The 23,977-nt window shown below is 40.1% G+C and overlaps 1 protein-coding gene across 3 annotated transcripts in view; it reads left to right on the top strand.

Moving 5' to 3' along the window:
* kiz (kizuna centrosomal protein) overlaps nt 1–23,977 on the top strand; it is a 172,638-nt gene that overhangs the window by 82,785 nt on the left and 65,876 nt on the right. For all 3 annotated transcript variants that reach the window (XM_059648350.1, XM_059648349.1, XM_059648348.1), the window contains 2 exons: nt 12,765–12,890; nt 20,114–20,278. In XM_059648350.1, coding sequence (XP_059504333.1) covers nt 12,765–12,890; nt 20,114–20,278 — 291 coding nt within the window. The remainder of the gene's footprint in view (nt 1–12,764; nt 12,891–20,113; nt 20,279–23,977) is intronic.

Genomic DNA, 23,977 nt, shown 5'->3' with positions numbered 1-23,977 from the left:
GATGCGGTGGGGGAAGGGGAGATTTTGAAGCTGGTGAAATCCACATTGATACCATTAGGCTGCCGGGTTCCCAAGTGGAATATGAGTTGCTGTTCCTGCAACCTTTGGGTGGCAGCATTGTGGCACTGCAGGAGGCCCATGATGGACATGTCATCTAAAGAATGGGAGGGGGAGTGGAAATGGTTTGTGACTGGGAGGTGCAGTTGTTTATTGCGAACCGAGCGGAGGTGTTCTGCAAAGCGATCCCCAAGCCTCCGCTTGGTTTCCCCAATGTAGAGGAAGCCACACCGGGTACAGTGGATGCAGTATGCCACATTAGCAGATGTGAGGGTGAACCTCTGCTTCATGTGGAAAGTCATCTTGGGGCCTGGGATAGGGGTGAGGGAGGAGGTGTGGGGGCAAGTGTAGCATTTCCTGCGGTCACAGGGGAAGGTGCCAGGTGTGGTGGAGTTGGAGGGCAGTGTGGAGCGAACAAGGGAGTCACGGAGAGAGTGGTCTCTCCGGAAAGCAGTCAGGGGTGGGGATGGAAAAATGTCTTGGGTGGTGGGGTAGGATTGTAGATGGTGGAAGTGTCGGAGGATGATGCATTGTATCCGGAGGTTGGTAGGGTGGTGTGAGAGAACGAGGGGGATCGTCTTTGGGCGGTTGTGGCGGGGGTGGGGTGTGACGGATGTGTTGCAGGAAATGCGGGAGACGCGGTCAAGGGCGTAGTGAAGACCTGTTGGATTGACTAGTCTGTTCCCAAGCTGTAATGTTTTCCAATTCAATGTGAAAGGTTGAAAAAAAAAGCAATATGTTCCTTATGTCAAGAATTCCTTTATATAGTACAGTCAAATATCAATTTTAGATTAAATGAACAAGAATTGGCTACTAGTGTCTGCTGTTGAAGTTGCTATATTGGGTTTGCTATAACTTTCATTAGGCTGCGGAAGAAATGACTTCCTTTTGGAACTCTGCTACAAATTTTCTGAATATTCCTGTGCTGTCAGCTATCAGCAGAATCAATTCTTGTCAAACATGCGTAATGGTAAACAGCTGCCTTATTATCTTGCCAAATATATAAATATTAAAAAGTAATTGAACAATAAATTGGCAATCTCACTTAGAGAGGTCACAGGGCAGTTTGGTGTAGAAGGAAGAAATATGTTTATGGATTTGGGGTAGCCTACTAGGACAGAATATTACTCTACATCTGTCCATCATGCACCTGAGCTCAGAATGTTGGCAACTGGTGTCCAGAATTTGTTCAATTTCTTTGTATCATTTGCCTTCAATAATTAAAAATATAGACAATATATTCCAAAGCATCTTTTGACTAAAGTGTTGCTTTTGTAAAAGTAAATCACAAGATATTGGCTAGAGTAAGGAGGAGGCCTACTGTTGTGTATTCACAGCTTCACTGAAACCTTATGTTATGAAGCAGAGGTTGACCCCTTCAGAACTAAAACCAAAACACATAAAGAGGAGCGCCTCGCCCTATAATCTGTAAAAGGAGTGTGAAAAGTAGTGTAACGTAGCTTTCAGCAACTTGTGGTGGCTTACTAAAATAAATTCCTGACTCACACTTTAATATTAACAACTAACAATTTACTTACCTAATAGTGAACAAGTAAACTAAACCATTATCAAACCGAATAAATCCCTTCTAAATCCTAACTATACCTGAATAAAGCAAGATTCTAATGGTATATGGTTAATAAATACGTCCCACTTTCGGTAAAAAAAATTAGTCTCTCGAAATTACAGCAAGGTTACGTGTCTTCCAGAATGTTCAGTGCCTTCTGCAGCAGTCCTTTGTAAGGAATGCCTTCTCTATCAATTCCTCTGTCAGGAATATTAACTACCTAGTAGTTGGATATCATTGTTATTTGGATGGTGCTTTCTATAAGACACAGAGGATGCTGTGAGAGCCTGCGATTCTCTCTCGAGAGCTGAGGGATGCTATTTCTGACAGATGGCAGTTAACTCTGGGGCTTTGTCCAACTGACCCCTTCTTTTTATAGCCTTGATGACATCTCAATATTTCTTGTAATAGTTTTGACAACATAGGACCAATCCTTTCTGAATTATTTAATTCAATTTGTTTTAACTACAACTAACAGAAATAATATTATTTACAAAATACCATGCAAAGACTGCCAAAATCATTACATTATGAAAACCAGGAAGAAACTAGCCATCAGAATTCACAAACACCAACTAGCTACCAAGAGACATGACCAATTATCACTCATTTCATACACATGGGCAGAGAGGGACACCAATTCGACTGGGACAATGTAGCCATCCTAGGATGAACCAAGCAAAGACACGCATGAGAATTCCTGGAGGCCTGGCACTCAAATTAGAACTCCATTAACAAACATGTAGAGCTGGTCTTCATATATCAACTACTAAGAAACAAATCCAGAAGTGATGCCACCCACCCCAGCAAACCTAGACATTTAAATAGCAAGTGGGACAGAATACTGATGCTTTACCGAAGGCGCACTGATGTTTTCTAATATGGTTGCAAACCTCTTGCAAACAATCTCAGCAATTCGGCGAACAAGTCACCAACCCAAGCTGCAAATCTTCTCAAAAACCTTGAAGATGTTGTTTTATTGGTAGTTATTTTCTTATGTCCCCGTCATGCCTGGCTAACATAGTGCATCCCGGTGTATCTCTATGGATTGCCTTGAATTTGTTATGCAGCCTTGCGAGATTTTTCTGCTGTGTTCCCTCTCAATTATCAAATCTGTTGCCTGTCCCAATATTTGTGTATTGTCTAGTTGAATTGGAGGGAATTTGCCTCTTGAACTATCAGCTTCTTCTCCTAGATAACAAAGTGTGGAGCTGGATGAACACAGCAGGCCAAGCAGCATCTTAGGAGCACAAAAGTTGACGCTTCGGACCTAGCCCCTTCATCCAAGAGGGAGAGCATCCCCCTCTCTGATGAAGAGTCTAGGCCCGAAATGTCAGCTTTTGTGCTCCTAAGATGCTGCTTGGCCTGCTGTGTTCATCCAGCTCCGCACTTTGTTATCTTGCATTCTCCAGCATCTGCAGTTCCCATCATCTCTGATCACAGCTTCTTCTCCTACCTCAGTTTTGCTGTACCTGTCAACCTTTAATGTTCTTTCTGTCTGACACAGTTGTTCCATTTTATCATCTTCCCTACAATAGTATTGCTTTAACACATTTAACACACAACTAGTTTTTCTTCCTGTGATCAGAAGTATCTACCAGAGAAGTCACCTTATCAACAAAACCTTCGTAGATATCTTTTGTGGACCCTTTTAGCTCACAGTCCCAAAAAAGGAACATACATGGCCTCTTACATATATATACCTTATGGATCAGGCTGTCAGATCTAATACTTAGACACTGGGCTGTCATCTGAAAATACTGATAAAAGAGGGAGAGAGTGAGGAGTAGAAGAAGCATAACTGATTTACTTGTAGATTTTTATTTCTGGGTAGTGCATATGGACGAACTAACATGTTTAATTGGCATGTTAATTAGTTGAGTTTTCAACATGTTCCTCAGCCTGGCATGTCTTTTTTTATGGTTTTCTTAAAATAAAAATGACATGTTGAAAAGTGTATATATGAACATAGATAAAGATGTGAGAATGCAGTCCCATCCTCACATGATATCCACAGACATACATTTCACATAAGTGATTCAAGACATAAATTGTGACATTTTAAAAGTTCCTCCTTTGTTTTCTTACTTGAAAATTGCCTTGCTTAAGATCTACTGAGAATAAAGTCAACTAATTGGGCAGTAGACCATAAATTGAAACTACACAATATTAGTATGAATGTGCTGATGCCAAACCAGGTCGAATTACTGGCATTGGCAAAAGTGGTAGTGCAGTCTTTTTGTAAATATGAAATGTTCTGGAGTTGTCAACAGGATTATAAACAATACAAGGATAATAACCCGAAAGTTGATACTGTGCAAAGTAAATCTACTCTGCAGCAGTAAGGTATGATAATTATCTGTACAAGTGAGGCCAGTTGAAGAATCAGAAACAGGATATGGTCAGTTCCAGAAAAGATGTCACTTCTAATTCCCAGCTGTGAATTTCCCTACATAGAGTGCTGTCAATTTTTGCATGGCTTGTAAAGAACACTTATAATGAGAATTTTAATGTTTTGTTTCACTGGTGAAGAATGAATTAAAACTATTTGACTTTGGATGTGAACCCAAGGAAACCTAACCAGATAAATAGAAAGCAGGACATAACACCAGCGCTTCGTCGGAGGCTCACTAATGATGTTACCTAGAATGGTGACGAAACGTCTGAAAACTAACCTTCCAGCTCAGCGAGCAAACTCACATCCAGAACCTCAACCTGAGCTACAAATCTTCTCAAAACTCACTATTTGACTTTGTTCTGCTTTGTCTGAGCATATTTTATGGGAAAGCAGCAAATATTCTGCCTTTCTGCCCCTAAATTGAGGGCACATGCATGGGCTAGTTTTCCAACTAATCCAGAAGACTATACTTTGATCAGAATTTGCAAGCTCACAGTAATCTCTAAACTGGTGTGAGTTCTACTTTGGGCCTTACGAATGGTCTCAAAATTATATTCCCAAGAAACCATATGCTAGGACTGTAACTTACATTCCAACTAATTTGTACAGAAATGGCTATATGAGCTTTATTTTAAGAGGAAAGTTTTCAAAAAGCAAATTTCTTGCAATTTCTTTGCTGTCCCCAATTATTCACTGGAGTTGCTTCTTCTGACTTTTCTCTCCTGCTGATTCCACACTTTGAGTTAATGTTAATCTATTATAATTGAACTACGGTGCCTTAAAAAGACCAACTAACTTCCAGCTGCTTCATTTGAAACATTGGATATTTAAATGCTAAAAAACATGTGCTTGATTATGACATTGCAGACATATAAATATAGATAAAAATAGACAAATTAGGAGCGGCCATTCAAGTCTGCTCCATCATTCAATATGATCGTAGCTGATCAATTTGTGTTTTAAATTCCAATTCTGAGATGATGACAAATCCAGTGACTTGCAAATCTGATATAAGTAAATAGTTCACATTTAATATTTTCCTCGTATACTTGTCTAGGCAATTTTAAATTATTAAAGTTGACTTGGTAAAAAATGAACTGTTCTACCACATATATAACCATATCAGGACTCCACTGTAATTCTATTTAACAATGCCAATTAGTTGTAATATAATAACCTAAGAAATATTGCAAATTGCTTAGTTTCATTAAAGGTATGGAGAGTTAATGTCAAAATATTTGTCAGTTCATGATGTCACTTCCAGGCTAGTGTGAATGTTATGCTACATATCGTTCATTAGACATCGATGATTGTGAAAGTAAAGTTAAAGCAGGCCTAATGTTCTCGTTTTCCTTACAATTACTTGCTTCAAGCTGCTTCATTGTAGTCTGTCAAATGCTTCTGTAGGGTTTCAGACCCTAGTGCACCATGGCAACAGAATCTAAATATATCACTTGAAAGGTTCAATCTCCAGCATGTTTTTTGTGTAACGGAGCCAGAGTTAGGCTTGATGCCAAGGACCAGAAATAATTTGATGACAATCCAACAATTAAACTAAATCTGAGAGATAGAGGCAGACCAGGGGTGTAGTTCTAGCTCCATTTGAGTGACTAACAATACTACAGGCTTGATGCACACAGCACATTCAGTTTGTTAAAGGTCTCTTTGAAGAGCACTGACAAATAAAGAGTATAGAAAAGAGATGACTGTTTTGAGGCTCATGGTAAAGGAAGAAAGAACAAGCTTTTGCCCAAGCTTCTTCAGCAGCATTGAAGAGGACTTAGCACAGATGGATTGTCTACAGCAGAATGTAACAGATATAATTCAAGCTGTCAGCTTAATCAGGATGTTACCAGGAAGCAACCTGATGAAGAGAAGGATCCCTTGTTTCCTGACCTCTAACCCTCAGCCCATTACAGATTGTCATAAATTCTGTTTTTTCTTTATATTGGTTTCTCTTTTTACTTGCTCTTGTTGCCATTCTGTTTTCATGCTGCTGTTTCATTTGTTACACACAATTGCCTCCAGTGTGGACCACCCAGATTTTACCACTGTGGGGGAAGGATATGCTTTTAAACATGAATGAGTGAAGAAGTCTAGGATATTTTAGGATGATTTAGCATTTTAAAAAGAATGAATTAAAGCTAGCTGGAACACTTTTTTTAAAATCATGAAATGGTCCTTTCACTAAACACATTTAAAAAAGAATGATACCACAATATGCATTAAAGTAACAGTGGTCCAGTGATAGTCACAAAGTATACTATTTACTAAAGTTTTTAATGCCATAATTTATAGTAATTAATTTGAAATACTGAAACAGAGAAGCTCTGAATTTTGTTGATTTATCTCACAGGTGGGTTACGTTTTTAAGGAAAGCTTTGTAAAAATAAATGTTACTCTGTACTTATGAATTACCTAATGAGTCTTTCATATTAGGCAAGTGGTCAGACAGTTGAAATTACCAAAGAATGTATCCGTACCATTGTAACTGTGGTTAGCCGGACTGAGTATTATTGTTCAATCAAAGTGGAAGATAATTTGGATTCTGATATATGTATATATGTAGATACATATTTATGATATGCCTTATTGCAAAACAGAATGATTTTTTTTATAAGTGCTATGCACTTGCGTTTACTACAGGCACTCAATGTTTAGGGGCAAGTAAGAATTTTAAAATTTCTGTCAACGTGGATTAGCCCCCTTTCCTCAGTGTTTTTCCCAAGAGGAAGAGCATCCAACAGAGGGCAGCAGTGAGAAGCAACTAAAGAGAATTCGAGGAAAGATTGATTAATTCACTGTGACTGAGAAGGGGATCATGGAGGACCCAGTATTAAAAGAACCAATGATATTGAGAAGGATAGTGTGGAGGGCTTGCAGGATCAGTTTGAGGAGTGAAGGAGTAGGTTGAAACACAGGACCTCCAGAGTAGTAATCTCAGCAATACTACATATGCCACGAATTTCACCATTTAGGGTAAAGGTCGATCAGGGAGGTAAATGCATGGCTTGAGGAATGATGTAGAAGGTTGAGATTTTTTGAAGTTTGGGATCTCTTTTGGGAAAGGAGAAAGCTAATGCGAAGAGATGGGCTTCACCTGAGCAGAAATGGAACTGATCTTCTGGCTGAGAGAGTAAATATTGTAGTTGAGGTGGATATAAACTTTTAAGGTGAGGTACGCTGGGTAGACTAATGGGCCATGCTTTGGAAGTACCAGATAGGGAGGAAAAAGAAGTGAGGGATGGCTTGATTGTCGGCAGGGAGCAATGAAATTATAACCTTCCAATGGCAAGGAAGAACGTGGCAGAGTTAAATTGTGCATATGTAAATCCACGGAGTATAGTGAACAAAATTGGGGAACTGGAAGCAGAAATTGCTTTGGGAGGATATGACATAGGAGCAGTGACAGAAACATGGCACAAGCTAGGAACAGGACTGTATACTTAACATTCCAGGTTATGTGGCTTTTCATAGAAATAGGGTAGGTTTTAAAAAAAAGGAGGTGGTATGGTAACCTTCATCAGAGATAGTATCAAACCTCTGAGCAAGCTGTAGTTCCTGAATTAGTACCTACATGGTTGGAGGTGAGAAACAGGAAGTGAGTGGTGACCTCTTTGAGTATTTCTGAGTCGTTCAAACTATGGAGGGGAGTTAGAAGTGAGCATTTGTAGTAGATTATGGAAATCTACAGGACAAATAGAGTTGTGGTAGTTGAATATTTTAATTACCCTTTGGTATACTGGGGAAACAATAGAGTGTGAGTACAGAGGCAAAGAAATGCAATGTGTTTTGGAGAACTTTCCGGAACAAAATATTTCCAGTCCTACCCGGGACGGAACTGTGCTGGATCTGGCCCTAGGAAATATGGCAATCCAAGCGGGCAACAGAGTGGGGAGAGGTAAAGGAGCAAATTGCAAAATCATTGACAGAAATTTCCCATGCCTCTCTGAACACTGGATTAGTCCTTGGGGAACTGGAGGATTGCAAATGTTACACTGTTATTTAAGGAAGGGGCAAAGGACAACCCGGGAAATTTAAAATAATAAGCTTGCAATATGAAAATATTGTAATATGAAAATTCTGAGTTTACGGATGGACGATATTCTGGACCCTTCAAGAAGTGAATCAATGTGAGGTGGTGGATGCAACCTCTGAAAGAATTGATACAATTTTAAATTTATTGCCTCAGTTTTTGGCTGGAGTGATCCTTTGGTCAATAAGAACCTTATTTTCTAATAGAGACAGTTGGAACTGCCGATGCTGCAGAATCTGAGATAACAAGGTGTAGAGCTGGATGAACACAGCAGGCCAAGCAGCATCGGAGGAGCAGGAAAGTTGACAGTTTGGGCCAGGATCCTTCTTTAGACTGAAACGTCAATTTTCCTGCTCCTCCGATGCTGCTTGGCCTGCTGTGTTCACCCAGCTCTACGCCTTGTTATCTTTTATTTTCTATTAGTTTTTTTTTGACCAAAGGATTAAATCTTTTCTTCTGAAAATAGATTAAGATTACTTTCCATGTGGCAGAAGAAAAAATGAAAAGGACAGTTCCCGAAAGTGGCAACTGGGGAGTAGTTTTCAACAAAATTTATTGAAAGATTCTTGTTGGATGAAAAACTGCAGTGGCCATAGTCAGTATGATATCTCGCTATGATACCTTGGTTGTGTCAGTCTTTTCGAGCACACTCTTGATAGAAGTTGATAAGATTGTGAATCCTGAAAGAAGTTTATAATATTGTGAATGGAATGTAAATATTGGAAAGTATCAGACTTTTTCCAGGGTGAAGGAGTCAATTACTAGGGGACACAGGTTCAAGATGTGGCGGGTGGGTGGCGGTGGGACAGGGGTGGGGGGAGGTGTTTAGTTTAAGAGATATGTAAGGCAAGTTTTCCGCACAAAGGGTGGTGAGTATCTGGAACGTGCTGCCAGAGGAGATGGCAGAAGCAGGCGCAATAGCAACATTCAAGAAACACCTAGACGAATAAGAAAGGAATAAAGGGATGTAGATCCTGTAAGTGAAGACAGTTTTAGTATGGAAGGGCAAAATATGTCTACGCAGGCTTGGAGGAAGAAAGGCCTGTTCCTGTGTTGTATTGTTCTTTGTTCTTTTTAAATTCTTGATTAGCATTTGTTAGTCTTCTGGGTTAGTATGTTTGGCTGGTAATTTGTTATACTGTATTTCAGATTTGATGGCATGAATCTTTAAGAACATACACAACAAAATAGTTGGGCCCAACATTTGAACTGTGTTGTGATGGAAGCTATGCACTTGGTGTAAAGTGCTAATAATAATGTAAATCTAGGGTTGTAAATTTTGACTATGTTAATAAGTAAATCTATATTTATGATGTTTTCCACATATATAAAACCATATTTATAATCTTCAAACATGCGTGTATTGTTTTTCTTCAGATTTTTCAACTCTGTTTTTCATCATCTTTTATGTGCCTGGGTGCTTTTGCAATTAAGGGGTCAATTAGCTCAGTTGGCTGGACGGCTGGTTTAGAATGCAGAGTGAGACAAACAGCATGGGTTAAATTGCCAGAGATAATGGGAACTGCAGATGCTGGAGAATCCAAGATAACAAAGTGTGGAGCTGGATGACCGCAGCAGGCCAAGCAGCATCTCAGGAGCACAAAAGCTGACGTTTCGGGCCTAGACCCTTCATCTGATGAAGGATCTAGGCCCGAAACGTCAGCTTTTGTGCTCCTGAGATGCTGCTTTGCCTGCTGTGTTCAACCAGCTCCACACTTCGTTATCTTGGGTTAAATTCCCACACTGGCATTAGCTACTTTGAAGGATTCTCCTTCCGAACCTCTCCCCACATCTGAGACTTGGTGACCCTTAGGTTAAACCACTGCCAGCTGATTCTGTCTGTTGAGAGAGCAGCCCAGCGGTCCAGCTTTCCTGCTGTTCTGGATCTGCCTAGCATGCTGTGTTCCTCCAGCTCCACACTGTGTTATCTGTATGTATGAATGTCTGAATTGCACATTACAATCCGTCTTCTATGTTGGCTAGATGCCACAACGGGTTGCAGAGATTCTTCTCGGGCAGACATCTCACTGAGCATTGTTTATTTTCAGCTCATTCATGGGATATCGGCATTGCTGGTTGGGCCAGGATTTATTGTCTACCCCTTGTTGCCCTCGAGAAAACGATATGCTGCTTTTTTGAACCAATGCAGTCCATTGGGTATAGGTAGAGCAGCAATGCTGTTAGAGAAGAACTTGCAGAATTTTGAGCCAGTGATACTGAGGGAACAGCAATATATTTACAAGTCAAAATGATGAATGCATTAATGGGAAACTTGCAGGTTGTGGTGTAATAATCCAGGATCATCTGCCCCAGAATTTCAACATAAAGAAGGTAGTGTTTAAACTTGAAAACACAATGTGGAGCAGGAGGAGCATAGCAGGCCAGGCAGCATCAGAGGAGCAGGAAAATTGACGTTTCAGTCTAAAGAAGGATCCTGACCCAAACCGTCAACTTTCCTGCTCCTCTGATAGTGCCTGGCCTGCTTTGCTCCTCCACACTGTGTTACCTCTGACTCCAGCATCGACAGTTCTTACTATTTCTGATTGTTTAAACTTGCATTTCTTTTTGTTAGGTAAAGGCAATAAAAACAAAATAATTGTCAAAGTGTGTTGTGACTCTCTGTGTCACGTCATGTGAACTATTAACTCTGCAATACATATGCTTTTAAAACGGAGACTAGATTTTGAGAATGCATGTGCACGTGAATAAATTATGATGTATCATTTAGTGAAAAGGCTTGCTAAATATTTCATGTTCCTTTAGAAATTAGTTGATGAAAATCTTTTCCAGGTAGGTGTGCTACTGCTCGTGCTACAGATAATTAGCACACATTTTAAACCTTTGGCACCTCTCCTTCATGGAAGGTTCAGTTTTTATACCTGTTAGACAAGGAAGATCATTAAAATCTAATGGATATCATCCTTTTCTTTATCCACAGTTCACTTCTGCAGAGATTGCCTGTTTGATCTAAGAAATATTTGAGATGATTGATTAGCCTGCATGTAACAAAGTCAGATTGATGATTAGCATGTAATATTGTCACAGTCAATCAAGCGTACATGGCTCACTAAAATTAAGTTATTTACCATAAAGATGTTAATAATTGCAATGGGTCTGTAGACATTCTTACTTTATCATGTTTAATTCCACATTTAATAGAAATGGAGTGCAGAATGCAACTGCGTTAAGGGCATATGCCTGCCTTTAGTTCTGTGCAGCGAGTCAATAAGTATGGTTTGTTTCCTTACAATTCTGAATAGTACAGCTGGATCATTGATGTATGAAACCATGGTAATCATAACTTCATTATTCACTGCATTGAGCTTTACTTAGGGCTAAATTTGAATTTGTCAATTTTTTGTTACTGACTGGATACTTGAATAAGAAGAATGTACTTTAGTTGCAGGCAAGTAGTTAGTAAGTCACTAATAAATGACTGTGACCTCATGAATGAGAAAGAACAATTGATATGCCTTTTTTTAAAGCACTGTACATTATAAAATATATCTGGTATTTCGGATGAGTATAGAGATATTAGTTTCAATGTTACTTAATTTTTTTCATAACCTATGCATTCAGTGGGAAAAAAATATAATTGCTTCTACTCAGTTTTAATTAATTCATTATTGCTAAAGTTAGCTAAGTGCGCATTATACAGGATTCAATATTCATACAGCTTATTCATCGTAAGTTTGCATTTTGACAAAAAAATTCTGCACTGAGTAACTGAACATAATTACAAGAATGAATTGTGTTAAAAACAATGTTCAGTGCCCTTTTTCAATGAAGTCTTTTTTGCCTCACCTTTGTACTTTTGTTATCAATGTGCTATAATCATTAAATTAAACTTTAAAGGCTCAATACAGGAAGGTTTTATATGTTTTTTTTTAATACCTGTTGGTAAATTGGCTGTAGCAGTTCAGCAAATGATGGAATTTAATTCTTAAGGAACCAAAGGCACTTGAGTTGTCTTTCTTTAATTGTGCCCCCAAAATGCTAAGATGTTTTAACCAGAAGGTTTTTGATAAATGAAATACTGTTTCAAAAAAAAATTGATGAGGACGGAATCTATAATAATTTTAAACAGAAAATGGTTGAATATTTGACAAGTGAATATTTTGTGGGGCAAGGAAAATTAGTATGGTAGTGGGGTTGGTTGAATAGTTCTTTCAGTGATCTAGTGTGGGCATGATGATGACTTTCTTCTTATCAAATTCTGTAGTTCTATGTTAAAAAGTTAAGGGAGATTTAGGGCAGTTGTTTAGCCACAAATTAAATTGGGAAAAGGAGTATTTATCTTGGTAGTCAATTAGGAATACCAATGGCAGAAATATTGGAATAGATCATTTATTGGAATAAATCATTGTGTTTGGGAAAGCATGACTGAGGTATGAGAATCAAAATTTTAAAAAAATGAAAAACTGAAAGCTTCATTCAGCATTATGTCATCTTTTAGCTTTAGACTAACAGCCACAAACTTTGTGATTCATAACCAGTTGTAAATAAGGAGATAAATGATTTCTCAGACAATGCACTTACCTCTCAGGAACATAAAGGCATAAGTGGCACCCTGTTATGCAGTTCTCCTCATTTGAAGTAGGTTAAAGGTTAAGTAGGTATTTTTGGGATACTGGGTAACCCTTTTACTGCTATGTATCGATGTTTAATTATAATCATGAACACATTTTTTCCATTGTTACCTGCAGCACCCGCCTTTCATTGGAAGGATTTTTCCACTTACTTCAAACAATAGAAGACGGTGTTAGTGAAACAGTGGCTAATTATTCACAGCCTATTACCATAAGTAATGAGAAACTGCAAGAAATCACAAGGTGATTATAGATCTGCAAAATAGTTCTTTCATTCCAGTTTTCTTTCTGGTTCTTACAAATTGTGACTATACAAACTGTAATATAAATTTTGTTATCTCTATAATTTTAAAGCATTTAAATTTTATATATGTTAATTGGAGCTGGGAATATTTTTTCATTTCAGTTGTGTAGAAATTCTCGTATTTAGAACATTTCATCAGTAATCTAACAGGTTCTGTCGAAAATTAGGGTGATGGCAATGATAATGTAACAGTTGCAAATAGCTCATCAGAGAGCATTTTTGTTTTGGTACAAACTAAAATAAGCAAAACTTGTATTCTGCTTTCTAAATTCGCAACTCTGTTTGAAGAATATATGATTGTTACATTGACTTTGAATTTTTAAGAGAACTTTAAAACAAAGCAACTTTTTATGAAGTTTTACAGTAATAGAGAAAAGCATAAGCTTACAAGATGTGGAGGAAGTAAAATACTTTTAGTATTAGCATTAATTCTGTTGGTTAGAATTACTTCAGCCCTGCAATTTATAATGATGTGGCTGTTTTCCTTGTTCTTGATCATTCAGTGAACTTGCATACTCTGCTGAAAGAATTATTATAACAATAATAGTGCGTAGTAAGGGCTACCATAAAGATGTCAGACTGAAGTATTTTCAATGCATAAGAGAGAGGATTATTATCCTTGAAAATGTTATGTTCAATTTCACATAAATGTTTATATCTGTGAAAGATGAAGAATTGAAGCCCTGTGATAGAGACCACCTGCCCACTTACAACATATTTTGTTAACTAAACCAAATTTTGTTGGATCAGGTATGTAATAAATTGCGTATTACAATTGAGGACCTTGACTGGAGATTTTATCAGCCCCAGTGCAACTTTGCCAAAGAAGCTAGAAACAATGAATGAACACTTTTGACATAGTATAGCCAAAAGATGCCCATGGTAGTCCCATGTTGAGCCTGCTTGTCATTTTTTAAAAGCCGAGCCCAACAAAATCACTGGTTAAGTCTTGACGAAGGGATTAGTTTTGCTGATGACAGTGATCCACAACTAGGAACTAGGGTTTCAGGGCCTCCACTTGTTGAGGGGGTTGCTAACCCTCCATAGTTGGTTAGGAATTAATATCCACAATACTGATGTGAGCCCTCATTGATTTCTTTTTCCAGCGTTATTGAAGAACACAATGGACTTGTAACATTTTTTCTTTTGATAATTCTGTTTATTAGTTATAAATGTATAAGGTTGGAGGGGTGTTGTCTTCAGTATGCCAATTTCGTTAATGAAAGCATTCAGTTGGATAATTAAAAGCTTTTGGCTTTCCAGTGGGATTATGAAGGCAGTGTTCTGTGAAGATGGATATTTTGATCAGACAATGGTGGGCATTGGAGGCCAGTGGTTTTTTTTGGTGAATCCTGTAGGAATGTATTCAAACAGAGTTGGCAACTTGAACAAGTGTTTCCATCCTGACTTCATTCTCTTAAGTCAATGACCTTTGAGGTGGGAGGCTGCATCTGCCTGAGCCAGTCCCACAGGGCAGGGGTCCAACATGTGCAAATCCTATTAAAGTTTACAAAAATTCTGGTGGTCTCCCACTGAAATTTTTTAAAAATTTCAAAATATACTTTAAGTATAAAAAACTTTGTTTCTGTACATTGTCACAAAACAATTTAGTTCTGCACAGTTGCATATCAAGCTAACAAAATATTGAATTTTGACCATCCCATAAAAACCAAAGATTTCTCTTCTACAAAGCCAATAGTTACATATATTTGAGCCATTAGGAGGGGTCCAATAACTGAATGGACCCCCATTTACTTTCAGCAGAAAGACCTCAGACAGTGGTCTTAGGAGCACATTTCAGTCACTACAAAATTTCAAGCACAATCTTTTATAACAGTATTTGGGTGTACTTGTCAAATGTATCATCAAAGAGGTAATGGTTAATGTTAACTGTCAGAATGGAATGTAGGTTAGTAAAATGCTGGTCCATCCAGGCATCTAGGGAGGAAGACCAATTTTCATGTTGCAGCCTCATTGTTATTCTCGAGAATAGATTCTGTGCTCATGATGTCATTATTGTTCTATCTTCATATTTGTCCAGGCCTTGGTATCTACATATTAAAATTGCACTTGACAGTTTTAGGGCCAGAAACCAGTGGCTAAGTCCACCATTTCTTTTCAAGTGGCAAGTTTGGGGGCAAGGTATGAAAAATGAAAATGAATTTTGGACATATGTGGAATACGTTTTCAAATTTTAAAATAATTGTTTAATCTGACTTAAAAGTGCATTTGGTCAAGTAGGATGTTAGTTAATGTTAGAAAAAGTGTAGTTTTATAGTATAGATTCTGCACTTGATCAAAGCAGAACCTGGTCTGGCCTGGGTATTCTGCTGCAGGGAGGCAACTTTGCTATGTCTGAAATTAAGGAGGTGATTGGCTGGCGACTTGTTGTAGCAGACATTAAGTGCAGGAATTCCCCCAAGACTAATTAACCTCTATGTCCCTGTGGTAAAGAGTGAGCAGTTAGTTGTTCTGCAGCAGCTTCCACTGCTGCCAGCTATGACCAGACCAGTCATCCTGGCCAAAGATTTCAACTGCGTCATTGATGTGGATGGATGATTTTGGGGCGGATGCAGATGTGGTGATGACAGTAAACTGGACACCACATCCAGATGCAAAAATAGAAATTGCTGGAAAAGCTTAGTGATGAAAAATCAATGTTAATGTTTCAAGTCCAGTGTCCCTTCCTCAGAACTGATGTCACATCCAGATTCCTGATGGAAATGGTTAATGTTGCCAAGCTACAGGATATCTTCAGTACCCCTACAGATAAAGCATGGCATAGGTACACCTGGTCACAGCCGCCCAGGGCTATTGGCTCAAGGATAGATTTCCTGTTTGTGTCCCGAGTGTTCTCAGTCAGATTCACCGATGTTGGTCCAGTGTTCTTCTCTGACCACTGCCCCCTCTAGCTGTCTATCACCTACAGGATGACCAGCAAGCTGGCAAGGGAACGTGGAAGCTGAATATGAAAATGTTGACCCCAGAAAACCTTGAGGAGCTCAAGAGGGATTACCCAAGTTAGAGAAACAAAGAAACAAAGAAACCTACAGCACAGGAACTGGCCCTTCGGCCCTCCAAGCCTGCGCTGATCAAGATCCTCTGTCTAACCTGTCATCTATTTTCAAACAGTCTGTGTCCATTTGCTCCCTGCCCATCCATGTACCTGTCCAAATATATCTTAAATTACGATAACGTGTCTGCGTCTACCACCTCCGCTGGCAACGCGTTCCAGGCGCCCACCACCCTCTGTGTAAAGAACTTTCCACGCATATCTCCCTTAAACTTTCCTCCTCTCACTTTGAACTCATGACCCCTAGTAATTGAGTCCCCCAGTCTGGGAAAAAACTTGTTGCTATCCACCCTGTCTATACCCCTCATGATTTTGTAGATCTCCATCAGGTCCCCCCTCAATCTCCGTCTTTCTAATGTAAATAATCCTAATCTACTCAACCTCTCTTCATAGCTAGCACCCTCCATACCAGGCAACATCCTGGTGAACCTCCTCTGCACCCTCTCCAAAGCATCCACATCCTTTTTGTAATGTGGCTACCAGAACTGTACACAGTACTCCAAATGTGGCCGAACCAAAGTCCTATACAACTGCAACATGACCTGCCAACTCTTGTACTCAATACCCCGCCCAATGAAGGAAAGCATGCCATATGCCTTCTTGACCACCCTATTGACCTGCGTTGTCACCTTCAGGGAACAATGGACCTGAACACCCAGATCTCTCTGTTCATCAATTTTCCCTAGGATTTTTCCATTTACTGTATAGTTCGCCCTTGAATTTGATCTTCCAAAATGCATCACCTCGCATTTGCCCGGATTGAACTCCATCTGCCATTTATCTGCCCAACTCTCCAGTCTATCTATATTCTGCTGTAATTTCTGACAGTCCCCTTCACTATCAGCTACTCCACCAATCTTAGTGTCATCAACAAACTTGCTGATCAGACCACCTACACCCTCCTCCAGATCATTTACATATATCACAAACAACACAGGTCCCAGCATAGATCCCTGTGGAACACCACTGGTTACAGGTCTTCAATTTGCGAAACTCCCTTCTACTACTACCCTCTGTCTCCTGTTGCCCAGCCAGTTTTTTATCCATCTAGCTAGCACACCCTGGACCCCATGTGACTTCACTTTCTCCATCAGCCTGCCGTGGGGAACCTTATCAAACGCCTTACTGAAGTCCATGTATATGACATCTGCACCCTTTCCCTCATCAATCAACTTTGTCACGTCCTCAAAGAACTATGAAACCCCTCTTTGAGTCTCCAGTGGACTGATGGGAAGCAATCAAAGGCAACATCAAGAGATTCCTTATCCTTGAAGGTATTCTGAAGGTGAAAGAGAGGCAGGCAAACTGTCAAAACTCCAGAAAAATATGCAGAAACTGCTTCTGCTGCAGACGATAGGGGTTGATGTCATGGAGGACTTCCAGGAGGTGAAGATCTTCCATCCAGGGTCTGTTCTGTGGAGCAGGATGAGATGTGCTCTGTGCTCAGCAGCCTAAAAGAGGAAAGTAGCTCGGTAATGTCATCTTAGTCTGACATGCTGAGGATCAGCAAATCCTTCTATGCTAGACTGTATGACACGAAGCTCACTGCCAGGATGGCCTCCCAGTCATTTCTGACCTCTGCCATGGAGGTCTTAGATAACAGCACGCGGTTGGGGTTGGATCAGCCACTGTCTCTGGATGAGTTAACTGAGGCCCTCCTTTGAAAAGAATAAAGCTCCCGGAAGTGGTATCTTACTAGCTGAGTTGTATTCTGCTCTGTGGGACTTGATTGACCAGGACCTACAGGAGCCATACGACCGTATGCTTCTGGCAGGTGTGAATCCATGAGGAAAAGCATCATCACTCTCATCTACAAACAGAACGGGGAGTGGGAGGAAATTAGAAATTGGCGACCAGTTTCACTGTTAAATGTGGATTACTAAACCCTGTCTAAGGTCATTGCCAACTGAGCCAGATCTGCTCTGGGGTCGGAAATTCACCACTCCAACCAAACCTGTGCTGTACAGGGCAGGAAGATCACTGAGAGCTTTGTGCTGCTCAGGTATACAATTACCTATGTGCAGGGTGGGGGGTGCTCACCTGCCTCATCAGCCTGGACCAGGAGAAGGCCTTTGACAGCATGTTGCATACGTACGTGTGAGACATGTTTTCCATAATAGGCCTTGGGGAAGATGTCTGCAATTGGGGAAAATGTTGCATTTCTTTCTGGTGGGAACCAGAAAGCTTCCTAATCAGATTCGGAGTGGGCAGCCCTGCCTGACTCTCTCCTGCCTTGTTTGTATGCTGTATAGAACCTTTTGCTGAGTACATCAGGAAGGATGTAAGACTGAGAGGTGTGACTGTTTCAGGCAGCAGGGGCCACCAGGTGAAAGCCTCCCTGTGTTTGGATGAAGTTGCCATTTTCTGCTTGGATCAGCTGTCAGTGTGCAGAGTCATGAGCATTTGTGACCAGTTTGAACTAGCCTCGGGTGCCACGGTAAATGGAGGCGAAAGTGAAGTCATGTTTTTTGGGAACTACGAGGGCCAATCTCTTATCCCCTTCACCATCAGGTCAGATTGCCTGAAGGTGCTGGGTATTTTGTTCAGAGGTGCTGGGGCATGTGCCACAATTTGGGAGGAATGTGTCACCAAAGCAAGGCAGAAACTATGCAAATAGGAGCACGGGTCCCTCTCCATTGTTGATAAAACCCTGGTCATCAGATGTGAGGCACTGTCTATGTTGTACCTGGTTAGATCTGCGCCATCCCCCAGAACTGTGCTGTTTCAGTCACTCAAGCTATCTTCTGTTTCATCTGGAAACGTAAGATAAACCAGGTCTTCTGGGACTCCATGCATAAAACTCAGGATGCGGGTAGGGGATGTGTGGAAGAATGTACTCAATACTGGCCTCAGCCTGATGGCCACCTTCATATGCAGCTGCATAGAGCTGTGTGTAGACCCTTGGTATGCAAACACAAAGTGTCACTGCACACTGAAGTTCTACCTATCCCTGGTAGTGTGAAGGATGGGACTGGCCTCGCTGCTGCAGAACGCTCCAAGTAGATGGACAATTTGGTGTCACCTGTCCTTCGTAGATAAGTTTGCAAAGAAAAACATGTTTGACTATAAATCCATTAGGAAGTGGTCAGCACGTAGCATTCTCGAGATCCCGAGGGCAAAGGAGAGTGTGAATCCTATTGCGTTGTTCCCTGTGCAGACTTCAAAGTTATTTGGGACAGTGCCTCATACCAGAACTTTACAACAAGCACCAAAACATCACTTGGCTGGTGGTGAGAAGGGCACTACCTGTGAGATCTTTTCTGTAAGTCCGGCCTGTCTACTGCATAGCACACCGCCCTCGAAGTGGCTGAGGGGCTGTTAAGACTGTTACACATCTCTTTATGGGATGTACCTTTGCAAAGGAAGTCTGGAAGAAGATACAGTGGTTTTTGGCGAGTTCGTCCTGAGTGGCTCCATGATGCGGGACTCTGTGCTGTATGGTCTATTACCCGGGATGCACACCATAACAAACATCACTGTGCCTGGAAGACCATCAACTCAGTGAAAGACAGTCTTTTGTCTGCCCAAACCTTTTTGATCTTCCAGGAGTTGATCCCGACCGAATGTTGTATATTTCCTAAGTCCAGGACTATGTGCTGAGGGATGCACTAAAGCTTGTGGCAGCTGCTGCCAAGGTGCAGTGGGGAAAGACTTAGATCTTTCTGCTGAAGATAGATGGGTTTTCGTTCAGTTATTGAACCCTCCTAGCGCCTCAAATATATGTAAACATTAATATTGTGTAAGAAGTCTTTAGTATTTTTGGAGTTGATTCAAAGTTCAATGTTTTGTTTGTTTGCCTGATATGCAGCTGTGCACAACCAAGCTGCTTTTCTGTCAATGTACATATACAAAGATCTTTTAATGATAAAGTAAATTTTTTGAAATTTAAACAAAATCAAGAAATAATAGTAACTAAATTGCATTCCCTGTGTATTTTGTATTCCAGTTGCATTTTATGTCGGGTTTTTTTTAGCTTAAATCCTCAGTGTTGAAAGCTTTTGTCTCAGAATTATTAGTTGCCAGCATTTACTGCAATAACTAAATTCCTGGATTTTCAATTTTAACTTTAATTTGAAACTTCTTTTGCAGTACTTGTAATAAGAAAGGCAGTGTGAGCAGAGAAAACCTTGATGTCTGTGGAGCAGTTGTTCTTCACCAGCTCAAGGGTTTGTCACAAAGTACTTCAACTGGTTGTCTGCTGACTGAAGAAATTTTGAATAAGGAGTGGAAAGCAACTGATGCAATCAATTATAGGTAAATCTCTTCAGGAAACCAAAATTGTTTTAAAAAGCTCATTTCTGTCTGGTCATATAAAGCAAATAAATTTGATGGTTTCGTGACTATATTTTTAAAAATTAACTTTGCACATTTGTGAAGAAATACTCCTGTTTGCTTAAGTGGTTTTTATACTAACTTTTAATGTCGCATCTGAGTTTGTAAACTCTCAGATTGGTTGTTGGCTTTTTGCATCTTTCAAAATCTATTCACTCCTTTTTTTAAATGATGCACTACAGTTGTATTTTTCCCTTACAAAGTTGAGGAGATTAATGGAGAACAATAATTCCCTTCTGAATTTGCCGATTGCTGTGTAATTGTACAATAGGTTGATATTGTGCCAATAATCTTCAAGCTTACACTCACCAAACAGTTCTGTGATTTCTTTATTTTACATGGGTCTGAAGTTGTCTTTCTGTTTTGTCACCCTTTACAAAAAGTATTCTATTTGCAGTCCTCTGTCATCTTCTTAAGTTATAATGGCTTCCTGATAGGAATTGTAAATATTCTTGCTCATCTTTGTTTTAGCTGAGTATAATCTGTACCTGGAAATTTAGATTGTTTGAGCCCTTACTCTGCCTGAGACTTCCTTATTACTTGTCCTGAACACATTGATTTTGCCAATTCAACCTTTAGGGAGAGCATGTTGCTTATGTCTGCATTTGTAAAAATTTGTAGGAAATAATTATTCAAAATATTTATTGTTTTGTGTTTGTGTTCAGTTTCCTGTGTACATTTATTTAGGGCTATTCCATTCCTAATGCCTTATTATTATGGTAATGAAGTAATGTTTTACTGTTTTGCTTTCTCTCTGATTCTACGCTTCTTTTAACTTCTCTGAACACAATTTAAATTAAATAAGATTTTGCATGCTGTCATTCAAATAGTCGTTTGGTGGTACAGAAATACAGATTTGCTGAAAATAAATCACATTTTGTCAAAGGAATTTGTTTGCACTCATCATGACAATTTGCAAGAAATGCCAATGTAAAGGGAAAACAATATTTGTACTGTCTGAGAGGAGCTGATTGATTGACAAGTGGATTCTGGTATGCAGACACATTGCCTTGGAGAATGGTTGCGTGATAATTGTTGGTTATAGAGGCTTAGAGATGTCCCGCTTGGAAATAGACCTTTTTCGTCCAACTTATCCATGTCGACCAGATAGTCTAAATTAATCTGGTGCCGTTTGCCAGCATTTGGCCCGTATCCCTCTGAACCCTTCCTATTCAAGTGTCCATCCAGGTGCCTTTTTAAATATTGTAATTGCACCAGCCTCCACCACATCCTCTGGCAAGTCTTTCCATACAGGCACCATCCTCTGCTTGAAAAAGTTGCCCCTTAGGTCTCTTTTAAATGTTTCCCTCTCACCTTAAACCTATGCTGTCTAGTTTTGGACTCCCCAACCTTGGGGAAAAGATCCTGACTATTCACCTTTCCATGACCCACATGATTTTATAAACCTCTATAAGGTCACCACCTCCCACCAGCATCATTCACTCAAAGAAGAATAGCCACAGCCTATTCAGCCTCTCCGTAGACCTTAAATCCTCCAGTCCTGGCAACATCTTTGTAAATCTTTTCTGAACCCTTCCAAGTTTCACAACATCTATCCTATAACAGGGAGATCAGAACTAAATGCATACTGCAGAAGTGGCCTAACCAATGTTCTGTACAGCTGCAACATGACCTCCCCAATTCTCATACTCCATGCACTGACCAACAGAGGTAAAATCGGATGTAATGGTATTACAGTTAAATAAAGGTAATTACAGGAGTATGAGAGAGAAATTAATGAAAATCGACTGGAAGCAGAGCCGAGCGGGGAAGACAGTAGACCAACAATGGCATGAGTTTCTGGGTGTAATTGAGGACACAGTACAGCGGTTCATCCCAAAGAAAAGAAAGATTATCTGGGATGGGATTAGACAGCCATGGCTGACAAAGGAAGTCAGGATATATGTCAAAGAAAAAGAGACAGCCTATAAAGCGGCCAAGAGCACTGGGAAATCAGAAGATTGGGAAGGCTACAAAAACAAACAGAGGATAACAAAGAGAGCAATAAGGAAGGAGAAGATCAAAAATGAAGGTAGGCTAGCTAGTAATATTAGAAATGATAGTAAACGCTTCTTTCAATACATAAGAAACAAACAAGAGGCAAAAGTAGACATTGGGCCGCTCCAAATTGATGCTGGAAGGCTAGTGATGGGAGATAAGGAAATAGCTGAAGAACTTAATAAGTACTTTGCGTCAGTCTTCACAGAGGAAGACATGAGTAGTATGCCGACAATTAGGGAGAGCCAGGGGGCAGAGTTGAGTATGGTAGGCATTACAAAAGAGAAAGTGCTAGAAAAGCTAAAGGGTCTAAAAATTGATAAGTCTCCTGGCCCCGATGGGCTACATTCTAGAGTTCTAAGGGAGGTGGCTGAGGAAATAGTGGAGGCTTTGGTTGTGATCTTTCAAAAGTCACTGGAGTCAGCGAAAGTTCCAGATGATTGGAAAATTGCTGTTGTAACTCCCTTGTTTAAGAAAGGATCAAGGCAAAAGATGGAAAATTATAGGCCGCTTAGCCTAACCTCGGTAGTTGGTAAAATTCTAGAATCCATTGTCAAGGATGAGATTTCTAAATTCCTGGAAGTGCTGGGTCAGATTAAAACAAGTCAGCATGGTTTTAGTAAGGGGAGGTCATGCCTGACAAACCTGTTAGAATTCTTTGAAGAGGTAACAAGTATGTTAGACCAAGGAAACCCAGTAGATGTTATCTATCTAGACTTCCAAAAGGCCTTTGATACAGTGCCTCACGGGAGGCTGCTGAACAAGGTGAGGGCCCATGGTGTTCGAGGTGAGCTACTGGCTTGGATTGAGGATTGGCTGTCTGACAGAAGGCAGAGAGTTGGGATAAAAGACTCTTTCTTGGAATGGCAACCGGTGACAAGTGGTGTCCCGCAGGGTTCAGTGTTGGGGCCGCAGCTGTTCACCTTATATATTAATGATCTGGATGAAGGGACTGGGGGCATTCTGGCGAAGTTTGCCGATGATACGAAGATAGGTGGTCAGGCAGGTAGTGCTGAGGAGGTGGGGAAGCTGCAGAAAGATTTAGACAGTTTAGGAGAGTGGTCCAGGAAATGGCTGATGAAATTCAATGTGAGTAAATGTGAGGTTTTGCACTTTGGAAAAAAGAATACAGGCATGGACTATTTTCTAAACAGTGAGAAAATTCGCAAATCAGAAGTGCAAAGGGATCTGGGAGTGTTGGTCCAGGATTCTGTAAAGGTTAACTTGCAGGTAGAGTCCGTAATTAAGAAAGTGAATGTAATGTTGTCATTTATCTCAAGAGGGTTGGAATATAAAAACAGCGATGTGCTTCTGAGGATTTATAAAGCTCTAGTTAGGCCCCATTTAGAATACTGTGTCCAATTTTCGGCCCCACACCTCAGGAAGGACATACTAGCCCTGGAGCGTGTCCAGCGGAGATTCACACGGATGATCCCTGGAATGGTAGGTTTAGCGTATGGTGAACGGCTAAGGATCCTGGGATTGTACTCATTAGAGTTTAGAAGGTTGAGGGGAGATCTAATAGCAACTTACAGATATTGTATGGTTTAGAAGGGGTGGATGCTAGGAAGTTGTTTCCGTTAGGCGGAGAGACTAGGACCCGTGGGCGCAACCTTAAAATTA

This window comes from Stegostoma tigrinum, chromosome 9 (assembly GCF_030684315.1).
Source record: "Stegostoma tigrinum isolate sSteTig4 chromosome 9, sSteTig4.hap1, whole genome shotgun sequence".
Taxonomy (NCBI): Eukaryota; Metazoa; Chordata; class Chondrichthyes; order Orectolobiformes; family Stegostomatidae; genus Stegostoma; species Stegostoma tigrinum.
The sequence above is the reverse complement of the archived record's forward strand: the minus strand, read 5'-3'. Positions and strand labels throughout refer to the sequence as shown.